Source organism: Electrophorus electricus, chromosome 1, assembly GCF_041902795.1.
Source record: "Electrophorus electricus isolate QZ-2024a chromosome 1, ASM4190279v1, whole genome shotgun sequence".
In the NCBI taxonomy this organism is placed as follows: domain Eukaryota; kingdom Metazoa; phylum Chordata; class Actinopteri; order Gymnotiformes; family Gymnotidae; genus Electrophorus; species Electrophorus electricus.
Window position 1 is genome coordinate 34060603 of NC_137497.1, and position 17141 is coordinate 34077743.

Below are 17141 nucleotides of genomic sequence, written 5' to 3' on the forward strand. Positions count from 1 at the left end.
AGTGTGCAGGTGTTCCTCTTCTGTTAAATGAAGAGGAAACATTGGTCGAAAAAACACTGCGCTATAACCTCATAATATAGCAATAAAAAAAAAGTTTAATTTCCTTCAGGCGGCGCTGTGTTCACACAGATAGCACTTATTACCGCTCTCAAGAATACAAAGGGATGGCACATCCCCACGATATCATATGTTTGTGGGAAGTTCATCTAGAGAGGACTTACGAAAAACTAAAACGCCGCCATGAAAACGATTAAGGACTATCTGATTGATGCTTTCGATGATCTACAGAGTGAAGACCTAAAGAAATTCAAAAGTAAATTATCTGATCGTAAAGAAGAACCTCGAATCCGTCGAAGTGCAGTCGAAAAGGCAGGAGACCGTACGGATCTAGCAGATCTAATAATAAGCACGCACACTGAAAGAAAAGCAGTGGAAGTGACTATTGACGTTTTAAGATCAATCGGATGTAATCAGGTCGCCGAAGACCTCAAAAAGGAAAGTCAGGGTAAGTAGGCTACATAATTATACAATTATTAAGATGAGCAGTATGGTTAAAAAAAACCAAAAAAAAACCAAAACAAAACAAAAACAACAATGTGCATTCACTTTTACTACGTGTAGTGAATTTCTCACGAAGCTAAGTAAAATAGCCTACATATAAGTCACCACAATGTGGTAGGTTTGGATTGTAGTTCTAAATAAATATAGTATATAATCAATAAAGTAAATGGAAATATCCAGCATTTAAAAAGGTATAGATGTGTTATTCTTTACTCTAGCTTGTGACAAATGTAATAGCCACAGCTAACCTACCTCATTCTTTTTACTTAGCTTCGTGGGAAAGTCACTACACTACAAGTTTCGAATTTGACTGTAAATAATTCTCCCGACTTCTTTTTGCTTCGTTCGACGTGACATGACATAAAACGATAAGGGGCCCCAAAATGATTTTAGCCTAGCCACGAAATGTTTTTCTTCTAGAACAGCCAGAATTGCAACATTAAATACAGTTTTATCGGCAGTAATTAAGCGCAACACTAACTGAAAAATTAAAAACATTTTGAATATTTTTGAAAACGTTTTTCATTGATAAAATATAGTGATAGCGGAAAAGGAGTCAACAAACATTCGACCAAGCCATATATAACATCACCAAGCACAATTTATTTCACTGAAGAGGTCTAACATTACATTATTACATTTAGCTAAGGCTACAAGCGGACGGCATCGGTTTACGTGTTCACGTTCACTAATAGTAAAAAGTCCTTTCTACCTATCTATAAATTAGCTTATTTGTTTGGTTTTTAAGAACCTACATTGTGCAAAATTCCCCAGCACACCATACCCAAGTTCTTAAAGAGTGAGTAGTGCAATGGCTTTATGAACATGAAAACTGAGAGGAAAAAAAACACATCCAGGGCTGACAGCGAAACATACGGGGCTGACGACACACATGTTTAAAAAAATGTACTTTATTTTTACTTTCTTCATTTCCACAGGATGAGTTCACCTGATGTTGGAGAGGACGGTTTTAAAGTGGGACAACCCCTACAAGTTCACAGAAGGAGACAAGTTGCTGCATCAACCCAATAGATAAATGTTTAATTCTACATTGACGAAAGTTGTCGAAACACGTTCTTGCTGTATTCATCATGAAGGGAATCATATATAAACATATTTGAACATATTATGTTTTGTTTTGTACATTTTCTGTTATCTGCTGTTATGCAACTTGTAACTAGTCCACCGCTTGAGCTGGAGTTAGGGTAACCATTACACCTAAAAATAAATTTAACGATTCCTCTAAAGAATAAAGAAAAATGAAGGAGGAATTCTAATAAATTTGTGCGAAAGTCTCTTTATCTCTAAGTTAACAAAACCGATAGGACGAGAAAATGGAATGTAAAGGCAGTCTTCAAGTTGCCTTGAAAAAAAACAAACACTTTTTTATAGGTGATTTCAAACTTTTGCATAACTCAGTCTCGGTTGCCAAATCAAATACGAGCAAGAGTGGAAGATATCAACAGGCGCGCATATAGTCTGAGCGATGAAAGGCCAATACATGGTTGGAAAAGTATTAGGAAAAAGAGACACGGCATCGCAAAAAAGACTGCTGATGACGTCACGATTGACTTCGAGACGCGCGGAGAAAGACGTCTTAATGAGTGTACGGTTACAGGTCACATGGCGTTAAATGCTATGGAGTATAACATTTGGCGATGACTGGTTTAGTCATTCGGAGCCATAAACTATAATGGCTTACCATAATCACACCAGCTGAATGAACAGCAAATCAAGAAAGAGGATGGTGCTAGCACACGGGGGCGTGGAGGTGAAACGGAATGAACTCACTCTAAAGCTGTCGACAGTAAAGACATTAGCTGCTGCGGCTGGCATTTTCAGTTTCGTAGCACTTCACGGTAGCCTACGTGAATGGACAAAACGTATAAAATAACCTGTAAAGGGAAGGTTGCTGGTTCAAGGTGGGGCTTGCCACTTCCAACTTGCCACTGTTGGGCCCCTGAGCAAAGCCCTTCACCCTCAATTGCTCATGTTGTACTCACTCATAATTATAAGTCGCTTTGGATAAAAGTGTCCGCTAAGTGTATGTTTGATGGTTGCAATTTGAAACCTGTAGAAGATTTTGCGCAAGAATTAAAAAAAAAAAAGTTTGCGCGATTATAAAAGTAAGAAGAAACAAAACAACGAGCAATAAATGGCCTAATTCAAGCCAACTCAAAAGATGAATAAAATGTAAAGACCAAGACCAGTTGTGCTATATTTCTAGCGTTGTTTCAAGCGAACGAATCATAACACCAGCATCTTGAACAGGAATTGACGCCATTCACTTCTCGAATAAGGGGCTGGCTTTAATCTCGAAAGTGTCTACAGATTTGCAGAACTGAAGGTATTGCTCTTTAGAAAATGGAGAAATCTGTCTGGAATCACATATGCGACGTTTTAGATGACCTGGGGAGTTCAAACCTTAAAAGATTTACCGACAAACTATGTGACTCTCGTCTGGAACCGCGCATTCGACGGAATAATGTTGAGGGGAAAGATGCCAGCGACATCGCGCGCCTTCTTATAGAAAAGCACACTGAAATACGGGCGGTGGAGGTTGCAGTCGAAGTTTGTCGCTCTATTGGCTGCAATCAGAGCGCGGACGAACTAGAAGACACTGTCAAAAGACGTGTGTGGGACTTAACACATGTTTACATTTTACTTATCACTTATTAAATGTAATAGAATTTTACTTCCTTGATGTAATGTAGCCTACATAACATTTGTCATTCAAACACATTGGTCTTTAACCGATTGCTTTACTGCAAATAGGTTTCACATCTGATTCGGCTGTTTAGTATCGTTTAGTAGCGAATATACGTTTATCTTCATGATTTAATCTTTGATATGTCTTCTTTGATTCTAGAATGTCCAGCACCCCAGGCTGTGCCCTGTCCCCCGCGCGACGTTAATACTCTTACCGCCAGCACCTTGCAGTTCAAACAGAGCATTATTCAAGAAAAAGGAAATAATGTGAATAACCCCTTACCTGTACAAAAAAAAAGGCTATTTTGTTTTTGTTTGGTTTTTTTCATTTTCTTTAGCCCGCTACCCTGCGGTTTTCTGGCTTGTAAATTTATGCATAGGTGTAGTGTCCGATGGTGGCAGATGGTGGAATAACTCCTGCTCACACTACTCCTATAATGTGTTAGTTTGAGTGGTGTGAGTGATGTCTCCCTGAAAATATGGTATAAAAACAACAGCTTTCTCTCTTTTCTTAATTGATAAAAAAGTAAATTTGAATTGTTGTTGACTGCAGCTGTGAATGACAAGTGTTGTAAATTACAGGCCTGCAGAAACGCCTTAGTGTATCAAAATCTTGTGAAAATAATTGAGTTATAAATTTAGTTTTAAATTTGAAAAATTTTATCGCTTTGTAAGTAATGATTTGGCTTCACAGTTTAGCCTGTATTACTAACACACATAATTAAATAAACGGCGTCTGTCCTTCTTACTCAGATTTACAATGTCAAGGAGAAGCATTCAAGGAAGCGGTTGGCCCTGATCATCAACAACGTGGAGTTTGGTAACGAGAGCATGAAAAGAAACGGAGCTCAAAGAGATGAGGAGAACATAGACAAGCTGCTGACAGCTCTGGGCTATGAAGTTGTAAAACACGCCAACCTCTCTGGAAAAGTAGGTGCACAAAATTAGTGGGTTAACTGGGGTTAAGCGTCTCCATGATTTTGACTTTTGTGCTAATGCAAATAAAATGTGACATTCAGTCCTGATCTCATGAACAATCAGCAGGAAATGTGGTAAGTGGGGATGACTTTGAATTCATGTGAATACAATTTTAAGGACATTTTAAGCCTCCACCTTCCCCAGCCTGAACCTTAACCACACATACCTTTTCAGTTTCTTATGCAAATGACATTTTTGACCGGTCTGTCCTGTTGCTGGTATTTTATTTACTTTATTTAATTCATGACAACATATAATTAATGTTAATTGCTATAATTTATTTATTGTGCTTCCTAGAGTTTAACCTACATGCTATGCAATGAACATACACCTATGACTGCAGCAGTAAATAAACTAACTGATTGTGTTTGCAGGAAATGGATGAGAAGATAAGGGACTTTGCTAAACGCAAAGAGCATGCAGACTCAGACAGCACCTTTGTGGTTATAATGTCCCATGGCAAGAGGGATGCCATTCTGGGAGTCAATTATGGACCCAGCAACACATCAGATGTCCTTCCTGTGGATAACATCTATGTCCACCTGAACACCAGCAACTGTCCTAGTCTTCGCGACAAACCAAAGGTTATTCTTATTCAAGCATGCAGAGGAGGTATTCCTAATATGTAACTTGTTTCTTTTTTCACAGTTGCTTGGTAATTTGCAGAGAAATCAATTTGATCAGTTAATTTTTTGTAATCAGTTTTACAGAAAATCAGTTAATCAGATTAATTTAAAAGTGAACTTGAAATTGACAGAACTGTTGTTCAGACCTTCAAAACCATCTGTTCAGGTGAGACTGGCGGTGTGTGGGTTTCTGATAGTGAGGAAACTGAGCCGTGTAACTTTGAGAGTGATGATACATTTGTGCACAAAGAGAAGGATTTCATCTCACTGCTGTCTTGCACACCTGGTGAGTAAAACAATCCAAATCATTGATTTATCCATGTGTTATCAGAATAAACCTGTGTTTTTTTATACCTTATCTCAGCTTGATTTCCCAAAAGCACTGAAATACAAAGATCTATGATAAATGGTAGAGCGAGTGTTACCCTGAACACTTCCTCCATCATTTCAGATTATCTTAATACTATGTTGTTTTGGGGACATGAGGTCCTGCTTTGTAGTGTCTATACCAAGTGAATATATATTTTTTATGACTCAAAATGTTCTGATAAATTCACACTTGCTCTAAATCTAACCCTCAGCGAGACATTGTAGCCTAGTGTGATCTTTGAGCTTGTGGATGTTGGGTAGACTGCTTGCTTTTCTGGACTATGGACAAAGCTTCTGACTGTGTTATATATTATGGCATGACATAAACTTTGTTAACCTTTCTTCCACAGACACTAAATCCTACAGGCATAGAGAAACGGGTACATTATTTATCAGATACATAGTGGAGGTGTTCAACACTAATGCACATAAGGACCACATTGAGGAATTGTTCAGACAGGCAAGTTCAATTTAGCCTTAAGAGTAGTTTAAGTAAAAGCTTTTGTTTTTCTTTCAAACTCTGGAAGTAGAGACTTCAATAATACAGTCAGTTCTTCTAGCTGAAGAATCTGTTGTCTTTTTCTTCTCCTGTCCAATCTTATAGGTTATGATGCAGTTTGAGGATTTCAGTACACTCAAACAGATGGTGTGTAAGGACCGTACCTCTCTGGTTAAGCTTTTTTACCTGTTCCCTGGACTCTGAGACTCTTCACCAGTCATTTCTTCTTGAGATTAAGTTAAATGTTCTCCTGTGGTACCCTTAAAAGACACAATGTTAACATTTTTAGCAAGATGGTAAATATACACAATGAATTAAAACATTCAACTATCAAAATAAAATAAAAATAATTTTTCATATAGATTAAGCCTTCCTATATCTATATTATTTTGCCTGCTGTATCTCTGCTAAGCTTTACCTAGTTGTGTAATTCATTTTAATTAAAAAAGAACCTGAAGATTTCTCTTTCCATGTTATAACCTGGCCTGCTGGCTAAACATTTGTTTCCTTGCATTGTCCTGGTTTTCAATGTTTGTTCCAAAAAATGTATTGTGTTTTGAGTTAATGTACTTTGTTAGGGTTGATCATAAAGTAAAGTCAGGGAATGTCCTGCATATCAAAGCACATTCATAATCACTTAAATTCAAAACTAAACCTAGTATGTCTTCCCACCCAACCGAAAATGTTCTTAACAAAGAATGCATTTGATTTGTATAGATTACCCTCATCAAATGTTTTATAAAGGTATGCTGCTGTTGGCAAGTTTACTCAATGCCATGATATGATAGCAGAAAAACCTACTCCTCTCACGATTAGTCCCTCCCATCTTCCGTGTTCCGTATTTTCCCTGTCTTGTGTGGTTTTTTTTTAGTTCGTTCCAGTTTCGTTTTCTCCTCCCCTCGTTTGATTTTCAACGCCTGTCCCTCGTTTAGTTCATGCATTTAAACCCTGTCTTGAGCTCTCTGTTCTAGCTGTTCATTGAATGTTTATTTCGTATGGTTATGTTCCTTTGTACTCTGTGCCTGTGAGTTTATCCTAGCTTTCGTATTTCTTAGCCCCGAGTTTTTCCTAGCGTCTTGTTATAGCCTGATTCCCCCAAACGAACATGTTCTAAAACAATAATGGATTTGACTTGCATAGATTACCCTCATCAAATGTTTTATAAAGGTATGCTGCTGTTGGCAAGTTTAGTCAATGCCATGGTATGAGAGCTGAAAAGCCTACTGCTGTCAGCCTGATTCCCATGTTTGCCTTCGTGTGTTTGTTTTGTTATCATGTATCCACGTACTCTCCGTGTTGGCTCTTTGACTCTGTATTGCTTTAACGACCATAATAAATCTCGCTCTTCTCCGCACATGCGTTACAACTCCAACTGATTATTTCTTCTGAAATGAGTGAAGGTAGAGGGGCAATCATCATCATCATCATCATCATCATCATCATCATCATCATCATCATCATCATCATAACAACACTGTCATTGGTAATAATCTTTATTAATACATTTTGCGTCTAAAATTTCTAATTTATTTTCAGAAAAAGATTAAACAAAGTTACATGACCAAACTAGAAAACAAAATGAGAACATTTCAAAAAGTTCAAATAAAATATGTATAGAACTGACAAAATAGTGTTCTGGAGAACTATTCCATTTTTTAGGAGTTATATAGAAAGAAATCTTCCACCAATTGAACACACAACACCTACACTCCTAAGAGTGCATATGTCGCCCAACCCCCATCTCCTACACTAGAGGTAAGTAATGAATCATATTCTAGAACAAGTCTTTTCAGTTTCTCGTTCAGGTGAAATACCTGCGGCATGTTTCCAGAGAAATGTTTTTCTGTATTTTTTGTAGCATACGTTGGAGTTAATTCTATTTTTACCCTTCAAATGGTATGTTGGCAGAGATAACTTAAGGTGTACTATGAAGGGTGGGTATTGCTAAAGGCATGAGCATCTTATGTGCAAGTCAGCACAGACACTTATGCTGAAGAGTTCCAAAGAAAAATATAATTACTATCAAATCAAAAACAGATCTGAGATAAGATATGGTAGTGGAGAAGGTGCTGTTGTAGTATGTTGCCATTGGCAGATTTAGCATTTCTGGGGCCCCAAGCAAAGTTATGTCTGGTGCTCTAATGAAAGATATTTTCTTACTGCAGTCAGCAGTGAACCATTCTGGTTGCTTTTACTAAATTTTCTTTATTTTAAAGGCGACACCTGGATGCGAGGCTTTTAAGGTTGTGTTCAAGAGTTATGATTAGCTAGCTAGCGTTTTACGGTGTCTCTGATGTCGAACAATGAAATAATTAATGCGTTTAGTTCTGGTGGCCCACGTATTTGCGTGGTTTGCGTAGTGGTTAAAAACAACCACTGCATGCTGCAACAGTTTATTCATCCAAGACTGCAGATTACTTGAGAGACCTAAAATTAAGTAAACATAACATTTACATTACATAATCACTGTAATGACTAAGTAGTGTAATATAATGTAATAAAATATTTATAAAATAAAAGTTACATTATAAAATAGAATATATGAACTTTTTTGCCAGTATCTTATATTATGCTGGCATGAATGGTATAAATACACTTTAAAGTATCATGTTTGAACCATTTTTATTTTTTAACATTGTAGTATAACTTCAATTGATGTCTGAAAAACTTAATAAAGTTGAAGGTTAAAACATTTAACACTTAACGAAGACAGCCGAAGGATGAAATACTTCACGAAAATACTTCTGCTATGTATGGCATCACACTGTGGTATTTTCTTTCATCCAGGTAAAATAATCTTTCTGTTTGTGATGATACAAAACGTAAAAACAAAAGGAGTTTTCTTATGGCGTCCGTTGTCCACCGACCAAAAACAACTTGAACGGCATACCATGTCGTAATTACGACCTCCGAGCTAGTAAGTAGAAATTACTGAGGAGGACTGGAAGGCAGCGTAAGACGTCCTACTTTTTATGAAACTTCCTACCCGCTCACAAAAAGACACGCCTTAAAAAAGATCATTTGCCACTACCTTCAGCGTAGAAGCGCATGCTTTACATAATGGAGAAAACCACATGGGACCACATTCACAACACTTTCGATGATCTGAGCGATGAACAGTTTAAACGGTTTACCGACAAGCTGGTGGATAGTCGGATGCAGCCGCGCACTCGACGAAATGCTGTAGAAGGAAAGGACAGAAGCGATGTGGCGCGCCACATTATAGACAATTACACTGAAACATCCGCGATAGACGTTACAGTCCTGATTCTTAAGGCGATTGGATGCAGTAATGCTGCACAAGAGCTAGAAGGCCTTGGTAAAGGTAAGTGATTACATTTTTGCAGTTTTGCGCTGCTCAAATGTTATTATTAGTATGTCATATGGGGCATTGGAGGAGTTTTAAAATTCTTCCAATTTGGTTTCATTTTCATTTTGAGGTTAGATGAAGCTTAAATGGCTTCAGATCCAACGTCCCCAGAAAGTTGCTAAGGAAATTAGAATTTGTGCAATTGTCCCAGTGTTAATCCCATTTTAACAGTTAAATAAACTAATAAAGATAATATGTCAAGATATCATATATAGGCTGTCACTATTCCACTTTTATGCTTACACGATGATGATACTTATATAATCACTGTGTATGTAAAGGTGTCGCAATAATGGAATCTACAGGACGTCCCTATAGTAAAGGAATCAAAGCACAGCCTTTCTTTGTTGGCGTTTATCAACGATTTGGACGGTTATTAATCAGCATGTTTTTAATCGATTGTCCCGCTAGACTTTTATCCTTTCTTTTATTTAGCTACATCGCCATAAATATTTCACTAGACCACTTTGAATATACCACCTGCAGTAGATGGGTCTAGCCGACATTACAGTTTCACACGGCTAAAAAAAAAATTAGAACACACACAAAATGAATACTCCACACACACCCCTCTTAGACCACAATTCTCTGCATATAATGAAAATTTGTAAAATCTTGTCTGAATCTTGTCTGTTTTACCTGACGTCGCTTCTGAATGTCTGACTGATTTAGCAAACGAGGAAGTACAGTATGATTTTCTTGGTTTTCAGCAGGGACTCCATCCAGTGCAAACATATCAGCTTCAGGTAAATAATTGTATTTTCTCATTTCAGTGACATCTTTACAATAGTCAGGGGGAAAAAGAATAAAACATTTTCTTCAGCAGTTTTCTTAAAACGTTTTCTTCAACTAAATAGGTTAGCAAGTATAACACGAAGTTTAAGGGACATTAGTAATTACAGATTTTTGCAATATAGCGGCCCCTAGTGTTATAGAAATAAATGATAAATGAATACATAAATACAATTTAAAACAAGTAAATAATAATAATAATAAATATTTCTTCTTCTTCTAATTATTATTTATTAAATTATGAAGAAACTAGATGACAATGGCTGAATAAATACTAATGTAGATTTGATAAAAATCGATTTATCAATTCTATAGATTGACAAACACAAGTGATTCAGTAAAGAATACAACTATATGCATTTAATCCAGTCAGTCACTCAATATTTACAAGAGGCAGCATGTAGCCAATATGCCCATCAACTATAAGTAGTGTGTTATACGGCTTGAATCTCACCTGGTTAAGCAGGCCGAGCAAGATGCTAATAACACCTGATAAATATGTAGGTCATCCTAGATACGTGCATCAGCATATTTTTAACTGATTGTCCCGCTAGACCTTTATCCTTTCTTTTATTTAGATACATCTCCATAAATATTTCCCTAGACCACTTTGAGTAGACCACTTGCAGTAGATGGGTGTAGCAGACATTACAGCTTCACATGGCTGAAAACAAATCAACACACACACACACACACACACACACAGACACACATACAAAAACACTCCACACACTCTTAGACCATAATTCTCTGCCATCATTTCTTGGAATAAAAATGTCTTTTCTAAATGTCTGTTTGACCTGGCAAATGAGGAACAACAATATGAATTTCTTGGTTTACTGCAGGGACATCAACCACTGCAAACATATCAGCTTCAGGTAAAGAAATATATTTTCTTATTCAGTGACAGTTTTACTACAGGAAAAACAGAATAATACAAGTTCAGCATTACGACTAAATAGGCTAGCAGGTAGAGCATGACCTCCCCTTATAAATATGTATAAGAACCAGTCAGCCTACATCTGCTATGATCTCATGCTGATCTTCACTCTGATCTCATGCTGATATTCACTCTGATCTCATACCGATCTTCACTCTGATCTTATGCTGACAGCATGTTCAGGCGCTGCCTTCATCGATGCAAAGTGGTCAGATCTGGTACAGCGAACCACTGGGTTGGAAGCCATCTTGGACATTCTTCTGATGCGGGGCATCCTCACCGATGAAGAATATTCCAACATCATGGCCGAGCATACGCAGCAGAAGATGATGAGAGCATTAATCATAGGGCCCATGAGAGCAGCTGGTGATGGAGGGAAAAATGCTCTGTATGAAATCCTGATGAAGCAAAAACCCTATATGATGAAGGACCTCGGGGCTCAGTGAAAACTTTAACAAAGAGCCAATAAGTTGACTGTCAGTGTACCAGAAAGTTGTCAGATGTATCACTTACATTTAATTGTAAACAACCTAACAGTTTGCAGTGCAATTTTAGTAATGTCTTTGTGTGTCTATGTAATAACGTCTTTATAAACTTTCTCAATAAAAAAGACATTATAAATAATGTCTTTATAAACCTTCTCAAGATTTCTTTTAATTTCTCACTGTCATGTCTAAATACACCACACTGTACACCACATACACCAATCACAGCCCTCACAGACCATACACACCAAATACAGCCCACACAGACCACACACACCAATCATAGCCATTGGACACCATACACACACCAATCACAGCCCTCACACACACCACACACACCATTTCCCTCACAGACAACATACCAATCACAGCCTTCACACACACCAGTTACAGCCTTTGCACACCACACACACCAATCATATCCTTTACACACCAATTACAGCCTTCATGCACCATTTACACACAGCCATTCACAGATCACACATACCAATCACAGCCCTCACCGACAGCGCACCCCGATCACAGTGCACATTCACTTCCCTGGTCCCAATCACCAGTTTATATCCTTCACCTGTCCTTCATTTATCATCCCTCTATTTAATCCCCACAGTGGGCAAGTCCAGAGCGTCGCACTGATGGGCCCTAGACTTCCATTAGGGACTTTGCCAAACATGATCATGTCATACATTATAGGAAGCACCTTTACTTTCTCTATGCAAAAGGATGCTTTTGTGTATGTCACTTGTGCCTCACCCCTCACTTCCAAATGTCACAAAAAAAACTATTTCCTGGCTAGTAAACATGTTTGAACATCACATAAGGAGGTTTTTAATTCAGCAATAATTTAGCTGATGGAGAAAATGTAATCATCTATACAGTCCTGATGCACTTCGGGCATGCTACAATAATGTTCCTGTCTTTCTGATTCTGAAGGTGCAGATGAGTATTTAACTGACAAGTATTACATATACTTTGTTCAACTGAATTGTTCATTGTTTCAAATAAAACCCAATACGGAGCTTTTTAACAAAACAGACTGATTGTACTATATTTGTTTGTGCTGTGGTCATCTGAAGCATGGTCAGGAAACACAAAAAATAATCAAATTCATATGCAGTAATTTTTAATTAATTGTTAATAACAACTTAACAGGAAATAACCTGCCATGTAAATTATAAAACAGCAACCTCAACACTTCATGCACCTCTTCTGTAATATTTCTGAAACTCTATTAAGACTCTGTTATGCTGCATTGTCACAGCACTGGGTTCACCTTCTGCTTGCAACAGCAAAGCTTTTAAGTATTTGTTAATGCTTACAGAAGAAAGTAAAGACACAGAATTGAAATAAATACAACTTCAAAATCTGCACAATCTTACAATCATCCCAACCAGTTTTTACAGCAATCATAAGCCTGTGCACCAACATGATGATAATACTGGTCAAAGAAGCAGTTACTCCAAATGCACCCCGTCACAATTGTCCTTTGCCTCAGTAAGTCTGTAAAGTCAAGAAAATAAAACTGGAGCTTAATGTCATTCTGAATCAGAGTCAGACTCATATAAATTTCAAGGGAAACATAAACAAGGTGAATTAAGATGAGGGAATTCTAATCATTTTTCACTGGGCCATACAATAAGAAAAGGGACTCACTCTTTTTGTGCCGCCAAGGCTTTTCTGGCAACCTCAGCTTCATTTTCAGCATAGATCTTTTTATAGCAGTATATGAGCGTTCCAATAATCCACAGCTGCAGGAAGACTATGACCACATACATCATAATCTCTGAAATCACTGCGGTCAAGGCACGCTTGGCTGGAGAAGCAGGAGAGAGGAAAACAATATGAGGGGTTGAAAGTTGGATGAGAGTGCAAACAAGATGTGGGCACAGAGTGAGAGGCAAATGTACAGAACACACAAGGGGTTCTTTAATGAAAAGCAAAAAACAAACACAGACTGAAAAAAAATGGCATCAGCAGTAAAATTGCCACAATAAATGTAAACATCAGAGTAGCAGGTTCAGAAGTTGACTGTGGAGCTCGATTGTGTGCTGGAGATGGACACCTGTTGGACTTAAACAGGAAAGTGAGATGGGGAACAGGTGCAGGGAATTATACAGGGAATACACTGGTGAATGGGAGCAGATAAGTGATTGTGAGGTACAATTAGTGGATCTTTGGCTGGTTGACGAGTGGAGCATGACACAAGAGACAAGAAAGATAATGATGATGATGTTATTAATATAGTCCTTAATTAAGTAGCTGTTTTTGTACATTTTGATTGCAGCTGAAGGGGCAAGGAAAGCATTATAATACAAAGCAGAAACACAAAACATAATGTGCATCTGGAACAGAAAATTGATAAAATTGATTGAGAACAAAAGATATCACCTTCTGGCACAACAGTCAGCTGGACTGTTTTTTGTATTTGGATGTGTTCTTCTCCTGCAGGCAGGAAGAGTGTGCGCTCAAATGTGCAGAGGAAGGTGCCTGTGTCATTGAACGTGACATTATGGATGAAGATAGCGCCGATCTGAATGTCTTCTGTCCCTTTCGTCCCATGCCACTCAAGCCGATCCTCAAAGTCTTCATGAAGAATGGTTGACAATGGGTAATCATAATGGAAGATCTAGTAGGGAGACACCCATTGTTTGGTAAAGTAGGACTGGTTACAAAAACAGGAGCTTCTTATTTTTAGAATGTCAAATGGTGAACCTAGAGACATACAGTCATTCTAATCTAACATAGATGCCTCTAATATTGAGATGTTGCTTAACTGAATTGGGTGTGTTAGATGAAGGTTAAGCACATGCTCTCCAGATGGGTAGCTACCTTACATTCTTTCATATTTGTTTGGCCACCCGGAAGAAAAAAAGCCTATTTTTTATGGATGTTTTAACAACCCTCTTTAGCTTCAGTCATGGAGATCCACAGCATCTTATAGTTTATTGTTCTCTTAGTGTTGGCGCATTTGGTTCGACTCATCGTGGGTTTGATAAGATGATGAGTTGAATCAGGTGTGTTGGAACAGGTAAAACATTGCAGTGGTGTGGCACTCTGCCTGCTCATCCCTGTATAAATCAGAGATCCACACTTCTATACAGAGAAGCCTTGTGAATATGGGAGTTTTAGCTCCAACTGATCAGTAACACAATAAATAATGTCTCTTGGTAAATATATCTGGCTCAGTTGGACAATTCATCTATAACAACTCAAGGCACTGCTAACTTACAGGCTCTTAAATTTAACAGTACATGCACAGATGGGCATCAACACTAAAGTAAATCACGTTTGAGTTATTCTGACACTCCATTGGAGCCTTCTCCCACCTACACTTTGCACTGTAAAACCTTATTAGAAGTTGCAGTTTTCCTTCCTTTAAACCATCAGCATCAGTTAATTATCAAGAAGTAGGTGTGTGGGCTAAACAGCACATAGTATAGAGTTACATCCCTGAGGTTTCAATACCAGTTTACATGAAGATGTCACCCCATCTTTATGGTGTGTTCATGAGAACATGACTCCAGATTTACAGTGTCTTTGCAATCCATACTTACATGAGAGAACTCATCGGCTTTGGAGGATTTGAAGTGCCAGTCCACAGTGGTGATTCCAGGGACCTCTTGTCTCCTCTTACAGGAAATACAGCCCAGCATGAAGCTATCTCCAGCCGCTGCTTCTGTCAAAGAGTCCACCTCCACACAGATAGCACAGCACAGAGGTGCTGTCCACCCCACTAGCAGGGGCAGTAATAGAGTCACAGTAACAACACAGCCACAAAAAAATGGAAGTGGAGGGAGGTCAGTTTAGATCTAAGCACACTGGATTCAGATGGTCTTAGTCAAACTGATCATTTGAACCAGTGGTGATCCTGCTTGGTTGGAATGAATACCTGCAGCCAGACCAGCCCTATGTGGTTGTGGTTGTTTGTTTTGTTTAAGATTAAATATTTATAATATTAGGGTGGGCAAAACAGGACTAGCATAAGCATACATTTCCAGCATATTATGGCAGCTGTCAACAATACTTCCGTCCCATCTTTTGGGGGAAATACAGCGTCTATTACTGCTTCAGTCAGTTTTAGGCCAGATATATTTATTTAAACAATAATATCCTGCAGCATATAAAGTATGATTATCTCACTATAAACAGAACTCCCAAAAAGTATCATATGATTGTAAACTAACTGCGGGTTATCAGCACTTCCCTTCTAATAAGCCTACATAAAAACATATCATAAATATTGCGATTCACATAGAAGTGTAAGAAAAAATGTTTGCCAACTTACCGTATACAAAAAACATTACCAGAGATAAAAATGGTCTGAATTTTCGTGACATTGTCAGAAGAATGACTATGAAGTGGATTAACAAATTGTCAAAAAATATTCTGAATGTCGTTTGGTAAAAATCTTATTGATTCTGATAACAGTGCAGCCGCATTTTCTCACTTCGCTGCGTTGTCAATGTGATATCGCAGTTCTTCTTATTTCAGTGTAATAAAAACAACTCTGTATGATATATATGTATAGATCTATATATAAACAAGACTTGTAGACTATTGTATCTTCGATGTTTTCTTTCAAACTCCGTGAAATTTCCAAGTAAATCCACTTTGGTTTTCGGAAAATAGCGTCCTCCCGTCTAGCTCTCGTGTTTAAAGAGATAAATTTAGACCGTGTGAATCTATGTCTTAATGTGACACCCCTGCAATTCAAGATGGTATTTGAGAAGTTAGAATTTGGTTGAAAGCCTTTAAACATTTATCCACACAGCTGGTAAATCTATCTAATCTATCTACATTACACAAATTACGTTTATCTGTAATTTAACGTTTGGTACGTAGCCTGCTAACAATAGTAAACTGAACCATTCCTTAAGTTAATTTAGATTTATATTACGTTGTTTGTGGAAATTGTGGCAAGCACACAAAGTTTTTTTCAGGTTTGAACGTTCATATTTAGCACGAGTGAAATCAATAGCAAACCCACAGAAAGGTTGTGCAATATTCAGGATCCATTCCGTCTTCTTAACACATACCGACATATTTGGAAAGTCTATAGATTCAACAATTTTACAAAATTAAAATATACATGACTTACTATCTCAAAGCACAGGGATCAGACCTTGCGGATGAGTTTTTTCAATATTCAGAACATTTGAAGAGTAAGATCTGTGTGCAATAAAGTGTACTGCCATTAGATGGAGAATGAGAATGATGGAGTATGAAAACGGCCCTTATTTGGCCATTTAGTGCAAGCCACAGACAGACCTGATGGGTCATATCTTTCCCATTCCTGAAATTTTGTTCATAAGATCATATCTACTGGATGCTGTGTAAAAATAGATTACTTAGCTAAAAGAGCATATCAATCTTAATTTCTCTTTTTGTACCTACAAAGTGTTTCTGTTGGGTAACCTGTGAGAAAGGCTGGGCACTCTGTCCTGTTTGGGTTAATAGACAGAAGACTGAGCCACATAAATAAACAGAAGCGAAAACAGATTTGTTCCTATGGGAAACCATTGCACTGTTCCAAGAAAAAGGTAGGCTACAGCATCTTAAGGACATGCCCCATTACATAAAATACATCAAATAAATGATAGAGGAAATGTTTTTAAATTTATATATATATATATATATATATATATATATATATATATATATATATATATATATATATATATATATATATATATATATATATATATATATATATATATGCACATAGCAGAATTAAACTGTGATGGCTGAACACAAAGCTGGCCCAAACCAAATCAAAACCTAGTCAAGCCCATCTAAACCCAATCAAATGCAG

The 17141-nt window shown here is 37.5% G+C and overlaps 3 protein-coding genes across 4 annotated transcripts; 2 read left to right on the top strand and 1 right to left on the bottom strand.

The window, feature by feature from the left end:
* Positions 1-181: 181 nt before the first annotated feature.
* Positions 182-11484, top strand: pycard (PYD and CARD domain containing). Its single transcript, XM_081722528.1, has 6 exons — positions 182-505; positions 7601-7638; positions 8785-9067; positions 9823-9858; positions 10750-10782; positions 11019-11484. Exons 1-6 carry the CDS (start codon positions 241-243, stop codon positions 11288-11290), a joined length of 927 nt encoding a protein of 308 aa, XP_081578654.1. The 5' UTR covers positions 182-240; the 3' UTR covers positions 11291-11484.
* On the top strand, positions 2705-7090 carry caspa (caspase a). Of its 2 annotated transcripts, none has more exons than XR_014124284.1 (7): positions 2705-3193; positions 3431-3537; positions 4024-4200; positions 4623-4832; positions 5041-5160; positions 5594-5703; positions 5848-7090. XR_014124284.1 is itself a non-coding variant. In XM_035526642.2 (7 exons), exons 1-7 carry the CDS (start codon positions 2926-2928, stop codon positions 5944-5946), a joined length of 1119 nt encoding a protein of 372 aa, XP_035382535.1. In that variant the 5' UTR covers positions 2731-2925; the 3' UTR covers positions 5947-7090. The 2 variants fall into 2 exon arrangements, 1 of the variants encoding a protein (XP_035382535.1); XM_035526642.2 differs by having other exon boundaries at positions 2731-3193; positions 4623-4860.
* A 951-nt stretch (positions 11485-12435) lies between the features above and the next one.
* On the bottom strand, positions 12436-16035 carry si:ch211-225p5.8 (sodium channel regulatory subunit beta-1). Its single transcript, XM_027005393.3, has 5 exons — positions 15615-16035; positions 14884-15062; positions 13718-13955; positions 12983-13142; positions 12436-12829 (listed from the first exon to the last, which is right to left on the bottom strand). The coding sequence occupies exons 1-5, from the start codon at positions 15664-15666 to the stop codon at positions 12784-12786; spliced, it is 675 nt and encodes a 224-aa protein (XP_026861194.2). The 5' UTR covers positions 15667-16035; the 3' UTR covers positions 12436-12783.
* Between the last annotated feature and the right edge of the window lie 1106 nt (positions 16036-17141).